Source organism: Rana temporaria, chromosome 3 (assembly GCF_905171775.1).
Source record: "Rana temporaria chromosome 3, aRanTem1.1, whole genome shotgun sequence".
NCBI lineage: Eukaryota > Metazoa > Chordata > Amphibia > Anura > Ranidae > Rana > Rana temporaria.
The window spans coordinates 448,029,251-448,048,293 of record NC_053491.1 but is presented as its reverse complement, the minus strand read 5'-3'; the positions used below and the strand labels follow the sequence as shown (position 1 = coordinate 448,048,293).

The window sequence follows — 19,043 nt, the reverse complement described above, 5'->3', positions numbered from 1 at the left end:
ATGGGCTGGGTGTAACAAGATGTCCGCTGCTGGCTTAATGTGGCCGAGTGCAAGGTGTACCAAGATGGGCGTCGGGATTCGGGATGTTTAAGCACTGACTGTCAGCTGGCAACACGGAGCGTCACTTCAGTTACCGAATGTAACGGCTCCGGTCACCAATGGATGATGCGGCTGCCCCCTGCACCCCTGTCAGCTTACCTGCTTGAGGACTAACACTCTCCGCTCCGCCCGCTGACTACGCCGGCTGCTGACTACTTGTTCCACGCTGCCTCTCTCTCCTATCCCAGGTATCAGATCTGGACTCGTGCAAATGCTCGGTATCGGGACAACCCTAGTTATAACCCTTTCTTACGCTATCCAAAATAAAAATAAAACATTTTGCCTTTAGTTCTACTTTATACTCAATCTCCATACTCCAATAATAAAGTGTATTGTCCATTTTGTTAATATTATGTAGCGCTACCCCCTCAGGAGCCGCTGGATGTTTTGGGATTGGCGTATTAAGTTACCTCTAATCGTTGTCTTATTTCTCGGCCCAACACGACCAACATCAACATGAGGTAGATAGAAAAGGTTGATGAAGCAAGAGAACTTTGCAGTATCAGGCCTGGATAAGAGGAAAGCAATCCTGCTTTCAGTAGTAGTAGATACAGTTCGTCGCCACTCTAGCCAGAGTGGGTAGAGTGCCTCCAGACAGACTCCTGCCACGAGCCTGGCAGCCGAAGTGTCACTTTAAAGTTGCTGAGAAGAACAAGTCACTGCCACTGACTTGGCTTTGATTTTATATAAGATGCCAGATGAGGCCTCTGCCACAGGCTCAATGCTGACAATGGTGAACAGCAGAGCAAATCCTCCCCAGTCTTTCTCCTTGGGGTCACCAACTGACAGTGCTAAGGTTATCTGTCAGTGTCCGGTCACCCAGATCCCCGATGGGTCGTTCAAGCCTCTCAGACAACCTGCCTCCGGGTTCTCCTTGAGCCGATCCCCCACCGCACAGCACGTAGCTTAGGATCTCTCCAGTAGAGTTGGGGACCCAGTAAGTCACTGGGGCCCCTGGTAGTACCAGTCGCTCCAGGCCATGAGGGCCCAGAGTCAGGAACTCTGCGTTGCGCGCGACCCCAGCCCAGGTAGGCCATAGTGGTGGGGCCCGCAATGTGCGCACACCCTAAAGGTGGGTGCCGCACCTGGAACCAGGAACCCGCGAAGAACCAAGAACGGCTTCCGTCACAGAAATACTCCTCCCCAGCATGCCCCGTGAGGGAAAACTCCTCTAATTGGCTGCTAGGAAGAAGCGGCTCCGTCTGGACCTCTCTGGCGCCACCTGCCGCCCAGGGATGGTACCTCATCCCTAGAACGCAGTCTAGCACACAGAACAATCCAGATTTGGCGACAGCCAAATTTGACATAATTCAGAATGAGAGCGAATTATCTCTCTCATTCCCCCACTAACTTTAGCGTAGTGCCTTCACTGAAAGTAAGGGGTCGCTACAATTATATTATCATTACAGCTAGAAGGATCATAAATAGCAGGCTATGGTATATGTATTTAAATCAATGTAAATAGGTAAGAACACAGGTTATCTTGGTACAGATCACTGTATAACTTCACTTGCTGACTGGAGTTGTTCTTTAAGATAGAATTTTAATCAGAACAGCTAATTACACTGTTGCAATGGGTAAATTTAAACCTTTGTACCCGTCAAAAAAAGGTGATTCTGTTCAGGCAGTTTTGTGATCCACCTTTCACTATGTACACACACTACAAGATAGTGACAGAACAACTCATTGTACCATGATAAGCATCTTCACAATGGTGAGTCCATACCTGTGCTTTTACCGCAAGCCACTGCAATCCTTCCCTCCTTTATTACCAGAAAGACCTATTTTGAATTCCCGATTTTTCTGCCTTTGAATGGCAATGATGGCACTCACGTTTGCACATATTTTTAGAGCCCTTTCGCAGGGGATCTATAGACGGGCATCCATGTCAAGTCCAATTTGTTCCCTTTTTCCTCCATGATGGGGGAAAATTTGACCCATGTAATTCCCTTTGAGCAGCCAGATGTAAATGGGCCTATACCCGCCCACATCCAAAGCAGACCTGGACGCAAACTCGTTGCGTTTGGTCTGAAAAAAACGTAAATTAAGTACATTTTTATGTCCACTGTGACTGTATGCCTTTAAAAACAGCATCAATTCTCCATGGTACGCGGGTTTTAAGGGTTAAGGTCAGACACACTGCATATTTTATTATAATATTTGATTTAAAGCGGAGTTCCAACCACAATTAGCATTTTCTAAATGTATGTCCTTTCATCCTGCGTTTTTATAATATATATCCGGTCACTTACAATCCGCCGCTGATCCGCATAGATATTCAAAAAAGATAGGGCCAGATTCACAGTCGAAATACGCCTGGCGTATCTACTGATACTCCGGCGTATTTTCAAATTTGCCGCGTCGTATCTTTAGTTTGAATCCTCAAACCAAGATACGACGGCTTTAGGCTTCGATCTGACAGGCGTACGGCTTTGTACGCCTTCGGATCGTAGGTGTAATACTTCGGCGCCCGCTGGGTGGAGTTTGCTAATTAGCTGTTTACGGCGATCCACGAAGGTACCCGTGTTCGTCGCAATCTCTTACGTCGTCGCTAGTCGGCTTTTCCAGGCGTATTCCTATGGCTGCTATTTCATGGCTTATATTTAGACTGCCCATGTTAAAGTATGGCCGTCGTTCCCACATCGAATTTAAATTTTTTATTTTTTTGCGTAAGTCGTCCGTGAATAGGAAAGGACGTAACGCACGTCGCCTTTCAAAAGATTACGTCGGTGCGACGTCATTTCGCGCAAAGCACGGCGGGAAATTACAAAACGGAGCATGTGCAGTAAGTTTTGGCGCGGGAACGCGCCTAATTTAAATGATACACGCCCCATTTGAATTAGGCGGGCTTGCTCCGGACGCATTTACGCTACGCCGCCGCAAGTTTACAGGCAAGTGCTTTGTGAATCAAGCACTTGCGCTGAAAACTTGCGGCGGTGTAACGTAAATGGGATACGTTAGACCGCCGCAAATGTACCTGAATCTGGCCCATAGTTTATAAAACTATGTCTACACCGTTGTCATTTTGCTTGTGGGCATTGTGAAGCCTACAAGACTTCCTGGAAGTCTTGGATAGGGAGTGATAATTGGGTAGTGCACTGCATCCTGGGAAATGATGACACACATTTCCCAGGAGCATTAAAGGGAGATGATGTCAGAATCCTAGGTGATTTCAAAGGCAGATTTTGTGGGACCGCATAGCAACACACATTTCCAGATGAGTAAAAAAAACTTTTTTTTTTTTTTTTTTAACTTTTTTTAGGTCTAATGAGCACAATAATGAAACAAAAATTTTGGGATGGAAACTCCACTTTAAGTGGGGTAAACTGCAAGAAAATTGTGCAAACGATCGTCCGCTTTTCCTCGTTATTTCACAGCAAATCAGGACCGATGAACGAAAATTCATACAAATATTCTCGTATGACAAAGCCTTTTTTTGTTGTTGTTGTTTATTGTTTCTGATCATGCGCAATGTTTATTTTCAGATTTTTTGTCTTGTACGAAAATCGTACAAAAATGGTACACATGAAACGAAAATCAATCCTTCTGTTTCCGTATGAGAACATTTTTGGAGCTTGTCCCTTCGGGAATTTTAATACGAAAATTAGGAATCGACTGTCGAAAAGTTGTTTACACGCTATACGAAAATCGTCTGAAAATTCTTTGGACGAAAATGTTCGCCAGATTTTCTTATAGTGTTTATGAGCCCTTATGCCGCGTACACACGATCATTTTTTTCGGCATGAAAAAAAAGGACGTTTTTAAAAACGTCATTTAAAATGATCGTGTGTGGGCTACACATTATTTTTCGGCTTCTGAAAAACGACCAAAAAAAATTCGAACATGCTGCATTTTTTAACGTCGTTTTAAAAAAATTAGTTTTTCGGGTTGTAAAAAATGATCGTGTGTGGGCTAAAACGACGTTTTAAACCCGCGCATGCTCAGAAGCAAGTAATGAGACGGGAGCGCTCGTTCTGGTAAAACTAGCATTCATAATGGAGTAAGCACATTCATCACGCTGTAACAGACAGAAAAGCGTGAATCGTCTTTTACTAACACGGAATCAGCTAAAGCAGCCCCAAGGGTGGCGTCATCCGTATGGAACTTCCCCCCTTTATAGTGCCGTCATACGTGTTGTACGTCACTGCGCTTTGTTCATCATTTTTTAAAAACGATGGTGTGTGGGCAACGTCGTTTTTTGGACATGCTGAAAAACAACGGTTTTTTTCATGCCGAAAAATTATCGCGTGTACGCGGCAATAGGCTTGTTTCTGTACTTTGTAAGTTGCTAAATGATAACAAAAATTATAATTTATTCATATTTGAAAGCATCCTCAATTTACAATATTTTTCACAAATGCCTAAAACCTTTGTACAGTGCTGTGTGTGTATGTGTATATATATATATATATATAAAGATAGATAGATAGATAGATAGATCTATATATACAGCATGTAATGTCATCTTACTTTAATGTAATGAGCAAGTTCAAGGTCAATTTCTCTCATAGAATTAAAGCCTATATCTTTTTTTTCCTGTTAGTTCCTTTGGCAGGGCCCTCTTTTTCTATTCACGTTTCTTCATCAGAAGTCTTCATTTCTTGGGATGAGATACCAAGGCATCATTTAAGAGGAAAACTAAAACATTACACCATCTATGTAAAGAATGAAACAAGTTCTCAGCAGCACACAGGTACTCATTGTTATTCCATCTTACTATGTCTAAACACAGGTGATGTCAGCACTATAAAGGTACCCACTACCGTTCCTTTTCACATTGTGTAACCAGAGGCAGGATCAGAACTACATGGGTGCCCATTACTGCCCTCACTGACACTGTAAAACTAGAAGTGGGATCAGCCCCACCTGGGTGCCCATTACTGTCCTTTTTGATGCTGTAGAACCAGAAGTAGTATTGGCACTACATAGGTGCCCATTACTGCTCCATCTGCAAGCATCACCTGGCATGACTATTCCATCCTCGTGTCTATGGGTTTTTATGGCTACTGATTCTTTTAGCTAGATTCAGGTAGAGTTAGGTCGACGTATCAGTAGATACGCCGACCTAACTCGGAATCTGCGCCGACCTAAGTTTAAGTGTATTCTCAAACTGAGATACACTTAAACCTATCTAAGATACGACGGCTTGCGCCGTCCTATCTTAGGGTGCAATATTTAGACTGGCCGCTAGGTGGCGTTTCCATTGCGGTCGGCGTAGAATATGTAAATCACTAGATACGCCTATTCACGAACGTACGCCCGGCCGACGCAGTACAGATACGCCGTTTACGTAACGCTTAATCAGGCCTAAAGTTATTCCATCTTATAGATGGAATAGTAATGTTAAAGTATGGCCGCCGTTCCCGCTTCGAAATTCGAAAATTTTACGTCGTTTGCGTAAGTCGTCCCTGAATAGGGATTTACGTCGTTTACATCCACGTCGAAATCAATAGGCCCGTGCGGCGGACTTAGCCGCAATGCACACTGGGAAATGTAGGCGCACGGCGCATGCGCAGTTAAAAAAAAAAAAGTCAATCACGTCGGGTCAAGCCTGATTATCATAAAACACGCCCCCTCAGACAAATTTGAATTAGGCGCCCTTACGCCCACCCGCTTTAGGCTACACTGCCGTAACTTAGCAGGCAAGTACATTGTGAATCATGTACTTGCCTCGCTAACTTACGGCGGCGTAGCCTAAATGCCTTAAGCTACGCCACCTTAAAGTTGCGGCCATCTCTGTGGATCTAGCTATTTGTCTTTTATGGTAGATTTATCTTCAGTTCTGTGGTGTTTGTTTGGTGGAATATTTTGTTTTCTTTTTCTTGTCGTGTCATTTTTTTGGTCTTTTGAACCTGTTTTTCATATATGTCTTTTGGATCTGTGTAATGACTGAAATACCTATGTTTTTAACATACTGTATGTATCATTTGTACAGTATATGGTAGGAATTTCACCCTAAAAGGACTGTCGCCACATGGAGCTTACACCACCTTCATAACAGCATCCACAGCAGCGGGAGAAGGGGTGCCAACTGCAAACCAGACATTTCAGATTAATATGGGTATGTATCTAAGAATAAAGTATTAGTGGTTCTGTATCTTATATTTGTTTACCTGTTTAGGCTTTTCTCATGAACTACTCTACTAGATTTTTTTTAAAGGTTCCGTACATTGAAAACTGATACCACTGCTCTGGGAGATGTTGGTTTGTTGGGTAATCTTCACTCCTGCTTCAGCCATTACTAGGAGGTCCCACTTTACCTGCTGGGTTTTTCATTTATGTTTTTATGCTGAAGGCAACAACAGGATTGGGAAAACCCAAGATGCACAAGGGCATAAGAAATTCCAAGACTGTGAAGCCCAAAGTCGGGAACTATAGTGGGAGATCTCATTTCTTAAAGCTGAACTCCAGCCTTACCTTTAGTCTTTGACTGTTGTACATGCCCCCTCTCCTATATTGAAAATGCTTACTCACTGCAAACTGTAAGCTTTTCACAGTGTGCATTAGAGTCTGCAGCAAGTCAGAGCCCACCTCATTTGAGAAGCTCTTTCCTCCTCAACATTCTTGACCCCTTTTATTTATTGGATTTCATGGAGGCTCTGCATCACAGGAGTGCCTTTATCTAGGGAGGTATCCCGACTAGGACTTTCCACTCTTCTGGACTTTTTTGCTTTTGGTGCCCTTTGCAAAAGCACAACAGGAAATAATAGAATAACTTTCCTTAGCCATTTGCTGACTGCACTACGTATATATATATATATATACATTGCAGGTTGCAAGTGGTTTACCGGGGTTATGGCTGAAGCTATCAGAGCCTCTGTTCAGTGTTCCGCTTATCACGGATACAGCCTCAGACGAGAGGACATCCGTGATAGGCGGAACACTGAACAGAGGCTCTGCTGGGAAAATTAGTGTTCCGCCTATCACGGAACAGGCTGAGGAGGAGGCGCGGCTTTTCAATCATGGATGGCCGCCGTCTGACATACTCTGAAAACAGGAGAAGGTAGGGAGATCGTCGAGGCAGGGAATGGAATGGCACGGTGAGGCATGTTACTAATGGCACAGTGAGGCATGTTACTAATGGCACAGTAAGGCATATTACTAATGGCACGGTGAGGCATGTTACTAATGGCACGGTGAGGCATGTTACTAATGGCACGGTGAGGCATGTATAACGGCACAGTGAGGTAGGCAATGGCACCATGAGGCATGTAATGTATTGTAATGGCACAGTGAGATCTGAAAAAAGCCTGTTCCTGTCAGCGTTGTTTCTGTCAGCGGTTGTTCTGGCTACCCCTCAGCTTCCAGACAGACTAGTATGAAGGGGGTCGTCTTATACCGCGAGTATATCCCAAAACCAACATTTTAGCTGGAAAATTAGGGGGACACCCAGTCGTCTTATACGCCGGCAAATACGGTATTTCCCCTTACTTCCAGTTGTATTTACAAGGCAGGAAGTGAAGGGAAATTTTCCCAATGAGAGTCAAATGACAAATTCTGTTAAGGATTGTAACTATACCCTACTGTATCAAATTTAAATTTAAATTGTCTTTATATATACTTTAATATATAATTGTTTGGTTCATTGTCCCTTTTATATTCTTATTACATATGGCTTCATGGTTTCTTATTTTATCCTTTATGTCTATGATATCTCAGGAAAGCGGATTCATCCACTGGCTTTGATCGCAATGTCTCTGATCAGCGTGGGCATTCTTGCAACGGCTATCTTCATACATCCCTTCCTTCTGGCTTTGTGGCCAAAGATCCCGAAGCCAGAGAATAAATTTAATGGTGCCACCGTCAGCACTAAGTTTTTGGAACCACAGCAGGTATGGTAACCCCATTGTATGTGTTTCTATCATTTCTTGTAACTTTCTAAAACCAAAGTGGCTATTTAAATTGCTGTTTCAATAAAATCTTAGAAAAGTCAAAGTCACCCCCCCAAAAAATGTGTAGGTCTTTAAATTAAGCCTTCATTCACATCTGTAGCTGTGGGAATTGTGCAGAAATCCATCTCCAGCGTTCACAGCAGAGGCACTGATATCCAGACTCCCCATTACTTCTGTGGAGAATCTTGACAGACCTGCCAGGCCTGTAATATAAACACACAGCAGATTTTGGGATCTGGTAAAACCCACTGAAACTCAAATTTAGAGACTCTGTAGTGATCTTTGATGATAAATTGCTTCACAGTGCCTGTAGATACAGAGGTTAGTGAAGGCATGTTTTAAATAGGAACTAACCTCTGGAAGGTGTACCCAAAAAGGCAAAAGAGGACTAGTCACTATGGTCTCCCTGCAGATGATCTTTCCCCATTATTGACCTACCGTGCCTTGTTCTGCACCGTGTCTCTGTATGGAGGCTGGAGGCTGGCATCTTGGTTAAAGCAAGTAGCAAGGGGTTCAGTGAGCAACACAGTAGTGGCATCACCAAATCTCATTCCAAATCTGCTGAGATTAGCAAAGGTAGTAGTGTCTAAGATCTCAAATGCAAACAAAATATTTTTTTTCCACCCAGAATACTGCTTAGACAAAGTTAACCCCTTCCAGCCGACCCTCTCCCAGCCCTTTAAGATAGGGTGACCAGGCATCCCCGGATTAAGGACACTGTCCCCAGATTGCAGTGGAATGGTAGGGCACACAATCATTACTGTGCAAAGATGTAAACATGCACAAAAAAGTGCCTGTGTGGCAAAACACGTTGGGGGCGTGGCCTGCTTTTACTATACCGACTGTTGGGTTTATGTGCGGTGCTTGGGACCTTTCTTTCCTGCATGTACAAATATGCACCAGGTTCCAAAGGAGGGGCAGACACCTTTGGCACATCTGAATTTTCAAAGATTGCAAAGCTTATGAGGAGGGTGAAGCCAGCAGTAGAGGGACTAAAGTTCCTCTAGAAGGGGCTGACAGACAAGTTTAGACAGTTACCCAACAATAAAAGTAAAACGATGCGACCAGCACTCATCAGCATTAGTCAAATAAGCTAACATTTTGGACCGCGCAGGATCCCTTTCATAAGGTGGCCCAGAAAGACCATTTGTGGCTGGGTCAGGTCTATGGAAGGGCCCTTGATGGTAAATTGTACCAGCCAGTGGCAGCTGGTGCTTAAATTTTTTTTGGGGGGGGACTGAAAAAAAACCCATCAATTGCAGCTACTGTGCCCATCAAACGCACCCCCTGTGCCCATCAAACGCACCCCCTGTGCCCATCAAACGCAGCCACTGTGCCCATCAAATGCAACCACTGTGCCCATCAATTGCTGACACTGTGCCCATCAATTGCCGCTACTGTGCCTCATCAGATGCTGCCAGTGTGCCCATCAATTGCCGCTACTGTGCCCCATCAGATGCTGCCAGTGTGCCCATCAATTGGCGCTACTGTGCCCCATCAGGTGCTGCCAGTGTGCCCCATCAGGTGCTGCCACTGTGCCCCATCAGATGCTGCCCGGCACTTACCTGTCTCGCATCGGGTCAGCGGCGGTCTCCTGCATGTCCTCCATGTCTTCTTCTGTCCTCTCTCAGGCGTCCAATCACAGCGCCTGACGTTTCAGCCAATCAGGTGACCGGTAACAGACCCGGCAACCTGATTGGCTGAGAGGCGGATTCAGTGTTAGCAAAGCGAATTCCTTCACTTTGCTAACACATAGCTGAGTGAACAGTGAACGCCCAGCATGGCGCCTGCTGGTCACATTTTTGGGCGCCTATTAGAGCCTATGGCTCTAATCGGATGCTTCGAAAAAACACCCCCGCCGGTGAAATTCAGGTGCCCAGCACCCGAAAAGGGGCCGGACACCTGAATAGGGGGATTCAGCGGTGACCATAGGTAGAGTCAGCAGTGCCAGGAGAGAGGGGATGGCGCTCCTGTGCCCTTTATGGATGCACCGCCACTGGTACCAGCCTGTGCGCATCCCAAAAACAAGCACCTGCAGCATCGGGCCAGCTCTCCTTATCTCTGCCCCCTCTGCATTCCCTTAAACACAAATGTTGAGCGAACTCGAATGTTCCTGCTTATGACATCACAGTAAACTTTGCCGTAGAGCGGTCATATGACGCATTTCACATCCTGTCGTGAGAAGCTTTAATATAATAACTTACACTACGTACTCATTGAACCTACACTATAATTCCCCATTAATATTCACACCACCTGCTGAGATTTGCTCAGCACGGCCTTCAGTTGACACAATGATCGCAGCGCTGGCAGGCAGAGTTAATGTTTAATCTGTGGTTTCCTTAAACACACAGACGTGGCATGGATTTCATGTTCCCAATTCTGCCGGTTCAGCTGCTTCTGCGGGCTGTGCTGGGATACGAGGAATAATGGGCCGCTCGCCTCTAACCACCCACTTCGCTCATCGCTGCAAATCCGTATCAAATGCTGATTCATCGGATTCATTGTCCCATCCGGCAACTTCTGATGAGACCGGCAAAACGCAGACTTAAATTTCACCAGCCGGGGGAGGGGTCAGGGTGACTAACTGTTTATGGAGAACACAAATCTTTTTGCCCTTCAGCGCCACAATGCCAAGGCCAAGGTAAACCTTCTGCAGGGGAAAACAGTTTTGGCATTGACTGGAAGGAGATTGTGTAATGTCACCGGTTTCATATTTCTAGTAGATATTATTTTTATTTTTTTAATTTCTACAACCCCCCCTATAAAAAAAATTGAATTTTTACTTAAAGTGGTTGTAAAGCTACTTAACCTGTATACACCATCGGCACTGCCTCCTATTGTAGTATCTCCCTCTGTGTGTGATTTATAAAAATAAATGCTACAAATACCTAATTTCACTGCGAAGCTTGTGATCACATGACTGGCCAGCATTCTCCTTTTCTCCTCTGAGAGATACAGTGGGCAGGGCTGAGATTCCTCTGCTGATGTCAATCTGGAGAGGAGGAGGTGGAGAGGAGAAGAGAGCTGGCTGGTCATGTGATCGCAATCTCAGCTCCTAAATGAGGTATTTACAGCATTTATATTTATAAATCATTCACAGAGGGGGACACTGCAATAGGAGGCAGTGCTAATGGTGTAACACAAAGTCCCACACTCCGCTTAAGTGCTTTCATCATATACCACTTCCTCCCAGTCTGAATATAGATATCAGATATTCCAACCACTCACAAGCACAAACAAGACGATACTTGTTTACAGTGGCGGCCCGTCCATAGGGGCGCCCGGGCGCCGCCCCCCATCCCACAATCAGTAAAAAAAAAAAAAAAAAAAAAAAATTTTTTTTAAATCTGTCCCTTTAAGAATTTTTTTTTCCCCAAAAAAGGGCCTTATGGGCTCTATGTCCGCGCGCCGGACGCCGGGAACAGTCCTATAGGAGTAGCGCCACGTCTGTGCAATCACGGGATTGCAGACGCGGCGCTACATTGGCACAAAAAATATGCCTTTGTGGCGCTCTCCATCGCGCCATTTGCTTCCGGCGCGATGGAGTGTATAGTTATGGCCGGGCGGGTGCATAACACTGTCTGTGTGCACCCGCCCGTCTCTGAGCTCGTTCCGACGTCACTGGAAAAACAGGAAGTGACGTCGGGTCAGCTCAAACACAGTGCGCCCGACCGTGGACGAGGTAAGCCTGCCTGTCTCTACATCGGCGGCCGCTTCACAGCTGCATCCAACCCCTCCCGCGATTTCCACAAAGTATGTTAGTATTCGACGGCCGGCCTGCCCCCCCCCCCGCTTATTCAAAGTGTTTTTTTCAATCAATTGATTGTTCGGCGGCACCCCCCCCCCCCCCCCGCATATTCAAAGGCTTTTTTTTGCATTTAATATTCGTGGAAACCCCCCCCCCCCCCCGCTTATTCAAACTCTTTTTTTATGTAATATTCGGCGGCCCCCCCCCCCCATTATTCAAAGTCTTTTTTTTTATCTAGTATTCGGCGGCTGGCATCCACCCTCCACCCCCCCTGCTTAATCCAATTTCTTTTTTATATATTTTTTAATATTTTTTTTAAATATTTTTTAATATTTAATATTCTGTGAAAATAATGCCAGGCAACAACCCCCCCCCCCCCCCCCATCAATGTTTTTTTTTATTTAATATTAGTTAAATATATTAAGCTTATTAACAGTTTATTTTTTATATTTGATTGAATTTAGCATTAAGTATAAAAAAAGTTTTTTTTTTTAATAACTGGGGGGGGGGGTGGGGTAGTGTTACCGCCCGCTGTAGTGTTACTTGTGCTGTAATGAATTTTTTTATAGAAAATAAATGTTGTTAATAAATGGGTAAATGAATTATAAAAAAAAGATTTTTCCAATAACGGTTATTAAAATTTTTTTTTTTTTTATAATTCATTTACCCATTTATTAACAACAATTCTTTTCTATGTAAAAATTCATTACAGCACAAATAGCGGGCGGTAACACTACCCCACCAGACCCCCCCCCCCCCCAGTTATTATAAAAAAAAAAACTTTTTTTATACTTAATGTGCAGGGAAAATATCGGCCGTCAACACCACCGCACCCCCCGCTTGCAAATTGTCCTGCGACTTGGGACTGGAAAGTTGCAGGATAAGTTGGACCCGATGATTTCCAATGAGAACTGTTCATATCTGTGCAACTTTGAAGTAGTCCCTGCATTACTTTTGTCCCACCTTGATGTGACTTGAGGTCCATAGACCTCCAGAATACATAGGCATTGCTTCAAGTCGCTGCAAAATCGCACCAAAAAATTGTGGCAGAATCTTGCGACTTTCAGGCTAATGCAGTCTGAAAGTTGCACAATTCTACTGCAATTTTGATGTGACTTAAAGCAAATACCTGTGTATTCTGGAGGTCTATGGACCTCAAGTTGCATCAAAGTGGGACCAAAGTAATGCAGGGACTACTTTGAAGTCGCACAGATATGAACGGTTCTCATTGGAAATCATGGGGTACGACTTGTCGTGCAACATTTAAGTCCCAAGTCGCAGGACAAGTAATTCCTGCAGTCTCTGGTAATCCTGTGCAGTATGTCCGCAGTCTCTGGTAATCTTGTGTAGTATGTCCGCAGTCTCTGGTAATCTCCTGCAGTATGTCCGCAGTCTCTGGTAATCTTGTGCAGTATGTCCGCAGTCTCTGGTAATCTTGTGTAGTATGTCCGCAGTCTCTGGTAATCTTGTGTAGTATGTCCGCAGTCTCTGGTAATCTCCTGCAGTATGTCCGCAGTATGTCCGCAGTCTCTGGTAATCTTCTGCAGTATGTCCGCAGTCTCTGGTACTCTTGTCCAGTATGTCCGCAGTCTCTGGTAATCTTGTGCAGTATGTCCGCAGTCTCTGGTAATCATGTGCAGTATGTCCGCAGTCTCTGGTAATCCTGTGCAGTATGTCCGCAGTCTCTGGTAATCTTGTGCAGTATGTCCGCAGTCTCTGGTACTCTTGTCCAGTATGTCCGCAGTCTCTGGTAATCTTGTGCAGTATGTCCGCAGTCTCTGGTAATCATGTGCAGTATGTCCGCAGTCTCTGGTAATCCTGTGCAGTATGTCCGCAGTATGTCCGCAGTCTCTGGTAATCTTCTGCAGTATGTCCGCAGTCTCTGGTACTCTTGTCCAGTATGTCCGCAGTCTCTGGTAATCTTGTGCAGTATGTCCGCAGTCTCTGGTAATCATGTGCAGTATGTCCGCAGTCTCTGGTAATCCTGTGCAGTATGTCCGCAGTCTCTGGTAATCTTGTGCAGTATGTCCGCAGTCTCTGGTAATCCTGTGCAGTATGTCCGCAGTCTCTGGTAATCCTGTGCAGTATGCCTGCAGTCTCTGGTAATCCTGTGCAGTATGTCCGCAGTCTCTGGTAATCTTGTGCAGTATGTCCGCAGTCTCTGGTAATCCTGTGCAGTATGTCCGCAGTCTCTGGTAATCTTGTGCAGTATGTCCGCAGTCTCTGGTAATCTCCTGCCCATTTCGAGTCCTTCATTACTAACAGTGTCATATTTTAGTTTGTTTGCACCGATCTGTAAGGCTGCGCTATATACCATGATTTGTGATGCTGGGGCTATATACTCTGTGTTGTGACGCTGAGCTGTATACTCCTGACATTGAGTGGAATACAGGGGACGGAGTGGTGGATTCTATAAGGGATGTGGCTTATGAGAAGTGGGAGGGACCAAATGTGGAAGGGCGGGGTATTGCGCCCCCCCATCATAAAACTTCACCAGCCGCCACTGCTTGTTTAGTTGCTGAACATGGACTGTCTATTAGAACCAGAATACAAGTCTTATATACAGTAGAATTGGAGATTCCTACCTCCTGCTCATAATACTTTAATAATACACTTGTAACCAGAAACATAAATTAACATGAGCTAATTAACTAATCCCTTAAAGCAGCCAATGTGACTCTGTGCCCTTCTGGTCATTGTTATAATAAATCAGGATTTCAATACAGTTCAGACTTGTTGTCACTGAGCTTCACACAGTAGATGATACATTATTATAAGTATAAACACAGGACACCTTCTCACAATAGCAGGAGCTCCAGTAGGTGTCGGCCCGTCTCCTACATTGTACAGAGGCCAATGTGATCAGCTCTCTCAACTAACATGTTGAGTTCAGAATCAAACAAACCAAGAATGGTCTTTACATATATCCTGGGAGATATTGTGGATAAATATTTCTGTCCCATTTTAAGTAATCCAAGACAAATTTTCTCAGTCACCCTGAGCCAGGATGGCACAGGGTGACTTAGACATAAGGGGTGCATGGGGAGCTGAAACAAGGGTTTCCTAACCTTTACAAGGGATTCTGGGTTCCACGGGCCCTATGGAAGGCAGGGGAGACTGAAGATGTGAGTGACATTATGCACATTGTAATGTCTTGTACTTTGTTTTCTGTTTTTCCAATATAGACTCCTTCTAACCCTCCCATCATAGAGATTGAAGAAATGGAACCAGTTTCCCCACCATCACCCCCACCATTACCCCCACCGGCAGCCCCGCCAGACCAGTTTAAGCCCATAACATCCGGCTACGAAAAGCACTTCATGCCCACCCCTGAGGAAGTGATGGGTTTGTGCTAATAATGAAAAAATAAAGCCTACTCCATACTGATGCCACAAACACAACTGATGGAGTTCTCCCATCACATAGGTGGAAGAAATGGAATAACTTTCCCCACCATCACCTTCAACGGTACCCCAGCCAGATCAGTGTAAGCCCATAAACTCTGGCCTAGAGAAGGACTTAATGCCGACCTCTGAGGAAGTGATGAGTTTGTGCTAATAATGAAAAAAGTGAAACCTACTCCACAATGATGCCACAAACACAAGTGATGGAGTTCTCCCATCACAGAGGGGAAAGACAAAAAACAAGTTGCCCCACCATCACCGGAACCGGAATCACAGCCAGACCAGTGTGTAAGTCTACAACATTCGGCTCCGAGAAGCACTCGACCCCCGAGAAAGTGATGGGTTTGTGCTAATAATGAAAAAATAAAGCCTACGCTATACTGATGCCACAAACACAACTGATGGAGTGGAAGGTGGAAGAAATGGAACCAGTTTCCTCTGGCAACCCCGTCAGACCAGTGTAAGCCTATAAAATCTGGCTTCAAGAAGCACTTCATGCCGACCCCCAAGGAAGTGATGGGTTTAAGATAATAATGAAGCAAATTAAACCTACTCCACAATGATACCACAAACACAAGTGATGGAGTTCTCCCATCACAGAGGTGGAAGAAATGGAAGCAGTTTTCCCACCATCACCCTCAACGGCACCCCAGCCAGACCAGTGTAAGCCCATAAGCTCTGGATTCGAGAACGACTTAATGCCGACCCCTGAGGAAGTGATGAGTTTGTGATAATAATGAAAAAAGTGAAACCTACTCCACAATGATGCCACAAACACAAGTGATGGAGTTCTCCCATCACAGAGGTGTAAGAAATAGAACAAGTTGCCCAACATCACTCTCACCGGCACCCTAGCCAGACCAGTGTATGCCCATAATTTCTGGCTATGAGAAGCACTTCATGCCAACCCCCGAGGAAGTGATGAGTTTGTGCTAATAATTAAAAAGTGAAACCTACTCCACAATGATGCCACAAACACAAGTGATAGAGTTCTCCCATCACAGAGGTGTAATAAATAGGACAACTTGCCCCTCCATCACCCTCACCGGCAACCCAGCCAGACCAGTATAAGCCCATAACGTCCGGCTCCCAGAAGCACTTCATGCCGACCCCCGAGGAAGTTATGGGTTTGAGATAACAATGAAAAAAATTAAACCTTCTCCACAATGATGCTCGAACGCAAGTGATGGAGTTCTCCCATTACAGAGGTGGAAGAAATGGAACCAGTTTCCCGACCATCACTCTCAACAGCGCCCCCACCAGACCAGTGTAAGCCCATAACGTGCCAACTCCTGAGGAAGTGATGGGTTTGTGTCATCAATGAAAAATGGAAGCCTACTCCACAATGGCACCACAAACACAGCTGATGGAGTGAAGCTTGAGAGAAGAGTGGGGAAGACGCATCAGATCTTTACGGTTTCAGCAGTTTACAGAGGTGTGAGGAGTACTGCTTACTCTTGCTCTCTCTGCCGACATACTGTTTGTCTATTAGCAGGCATGCATGTCAGGACAGGTTTATTATGGCTGTCATACAGCTTCAGGGTATACAGAGGGTGCTCAACCTGTCCGACAAGACTGTCTCCTGATTTATACTTCCTCGGATATGTGCTTTATGCACCAAACTCTACAATACCTGCTCAGTCATGGTCAACTAATAGCGCAAAGAGCAATCAGTTCACAGCAGTCAGATTTCTCAGGGCAGACGGTGACAAAAATGAAAAGAATGACTGCTTATTGCTCCAGACACAAAACGTTCAATAAAATATTATATTGCATTTAAAATGGACCTAATGTATGCATAATTGTGAAGGGGGCCTAAAATTGTTTTCAGGCACATCCCATATTGGGACACTTCAGAATCTGTGTCTGCAATTTGCACCAATGCCCTGTTGGTCCTAGACCCTCTCTTACCTTTGTTTGTGTGATGCCCTGAAGCACATTGTTGGATTTATAGTGTGAGTGGGCATTCTGCGTCACAGGTCCATGACGCATGTGCCCAATCTTTTCCTTCGTGGGAATACAAATAACCTTTTTTTACAAAAAAAAAAATTATATATTTTTTTAAACTTTTTACATTTTATTTTTTACATTTTCTAAATGTGTTTTTAAAAATAATTTACCGTCACTGTTCTGCCTAAGTACACATTGCTATTTGCCTTACTAAGCCAGTTTGTGTAGACAGGAATGTCGGCCCTTCCACTCTTGGAAAGCGTAGCTTTGTATTGTGCACTGTGTAATTTTACTCATAATGTACTTTTTTTGTTGTTGTTGAAAATAAACAGTTTTTATAAGATCTTCCGGTGTCTCAGATAACTTGTTAATCCAATATTTTGGAGTCTCTAGCTAAGGTCCCCATAGTTCCTGCTGAATCAGCTGAAATTCAAGACACGGATGGCCCTGCAAGCAACACCCGACTTGAAAGTTAATTTAACCAGTTAAAGCGGAGCTCCACCCTAAAGTGGAGCTCCCGCTGATCGGAACCCTCCCCCCTCCGGTGTCACATTTGACACCTTTCAGGGGGAAGGGGGGTGCAGATACCTGTCTAAAGACAGGTATTTGCACCCACTTCCGGCCACACAGTCTCAGGCAGACTGCGGGCATGACATCACCTCCCGTCCCCCCATGTTCTGGGAACACTCGGCTCCCAGTATGTCCCATATTTATACAGCACCAACATTGAATGCAAGACTTGACAGTTCAAAGACCATTTACCAAATATACTCGAGTATAAGCAGAGGTACCTAATTTTACCACAAAAAAATGGGAAAACATATTGACTTGAGTATAAGTCTAGGGTGAGAACGCAGCACCTACTGTAAGCGGAAAAGAGGGTCAACAATGCCCATTTGCAGCCTCACTGTGCCCATTTGCACGCCTCACTGTGCCCAACAGCACTGTGCCCATTGCAACCTCACTGTGCCCATTACAACATTACTGTGCCCATTGCAACCTCACTGTGCCACTCACCTGGAGGATGCAGCAAGCGTCCGTAGGCCTGAGTGCAGAAGCCAGGAAAGGAGGGATGCAGTGCTGGTGGAGAGGCTGGGAGTACAAAGATGGGCGCCGGAGCCCGGGACTAGGCCGAAGCCGCGGTCTGGATTTGGGGCTGCCGCCATGCGGGAGGGAACCACTCCGTTCAGACCCCCGCACGGTCGGAAGCCCGTGGAGCAGGATCTGCGAGCGGTGAGGGAGCCAGACACCAGGGAGGCCAGGATACAGTGCTGGTGAAGAGGCCGGGATGAGCAAGATGGCCGCCGAAGACTAGGCCGAAGCCGCGGCCTATAGTAGTGGCTGCCACCATGCGGAGGAGCGTCCCATCGTTCAGGTACACTGACTCGAGTATAAGCCGGGGGGGGGGGGGGCATTGTCACCCTAAAAAAAAAGGCTGAAAAACTTGGCTTATACTCGAGTATATACGGTACATCATTCCCTGTCCCAGAGGAGCTTACAATCAATTGTGTCTTCATGGCAAAGTCGTTATACATCTATAGGCAATAACCTTATGAGCACCCACCTAATATTGAGTAGCTCTCCCTTTTACCACCAAAACAGCTCTGACCCATTGAGGCATGAACTCCACTAGGCCTTTGAAGGTATGCTGTGATATCGGGCACCAAGCTGTCAGTCAGTAGCAGATCCTTTAAGTCCTGTAAATTGCAAGGCGTGGTCTCTGTGGATCAGACTTGTTTTTCTAGCACATGCCACAGATGCTCAATTGGATTTGGATCTGGAGAATTTGGAGGCCAAGACAACACTTCAAACTTCTTGTTGTGCTCCTCAAACCATTCTTGAAGCATTATCCTGCTGAAATAGGCCACTTCCATCAGGGAATAGCATTTTCATGAAGGGGTGTACTTGTTCAACAACGATATTTAGGTAGGTGGTACGTGTCAAGTG

General features: G+C 45.2%; 1 protein-coding gene across 1 annotated transcript in view; it reads left to right on the top strand.

Annotated features, from left to right (window-relative positions):
- The window catches only part of IL27RA (interleukin 27 receptor subunit alpha), a 69,786-nt gene extending 52,345 nt beyond the window's left edge, over positions 1-17,441 (top strand). Inside the window, exons 11-14 of the mRNA XM_040346594.1 lie at positions 4,643-4,792; positions 6,035-6,160; positions 7,759-7,931; positions 14,928-17,441. Coding sequence (XP_040202528.1) covers positions 4,643-4,792; positions 6,035-6,160; positions 7,759-7,931; positions 14,928-15,098 — 620 coding nt within the window. The 3' untranslated portion in view covers positions 15,099-17,441. The remainder of the gene's footprint in view (positions 1-4,642; positions 4,793-6,034; positions 6,161-7,758; positions 7,932-14,927) is intronic.
- The last annotated feature ends 1,602 nt before the right edge of the window (positions 17,442-19,043 follow it).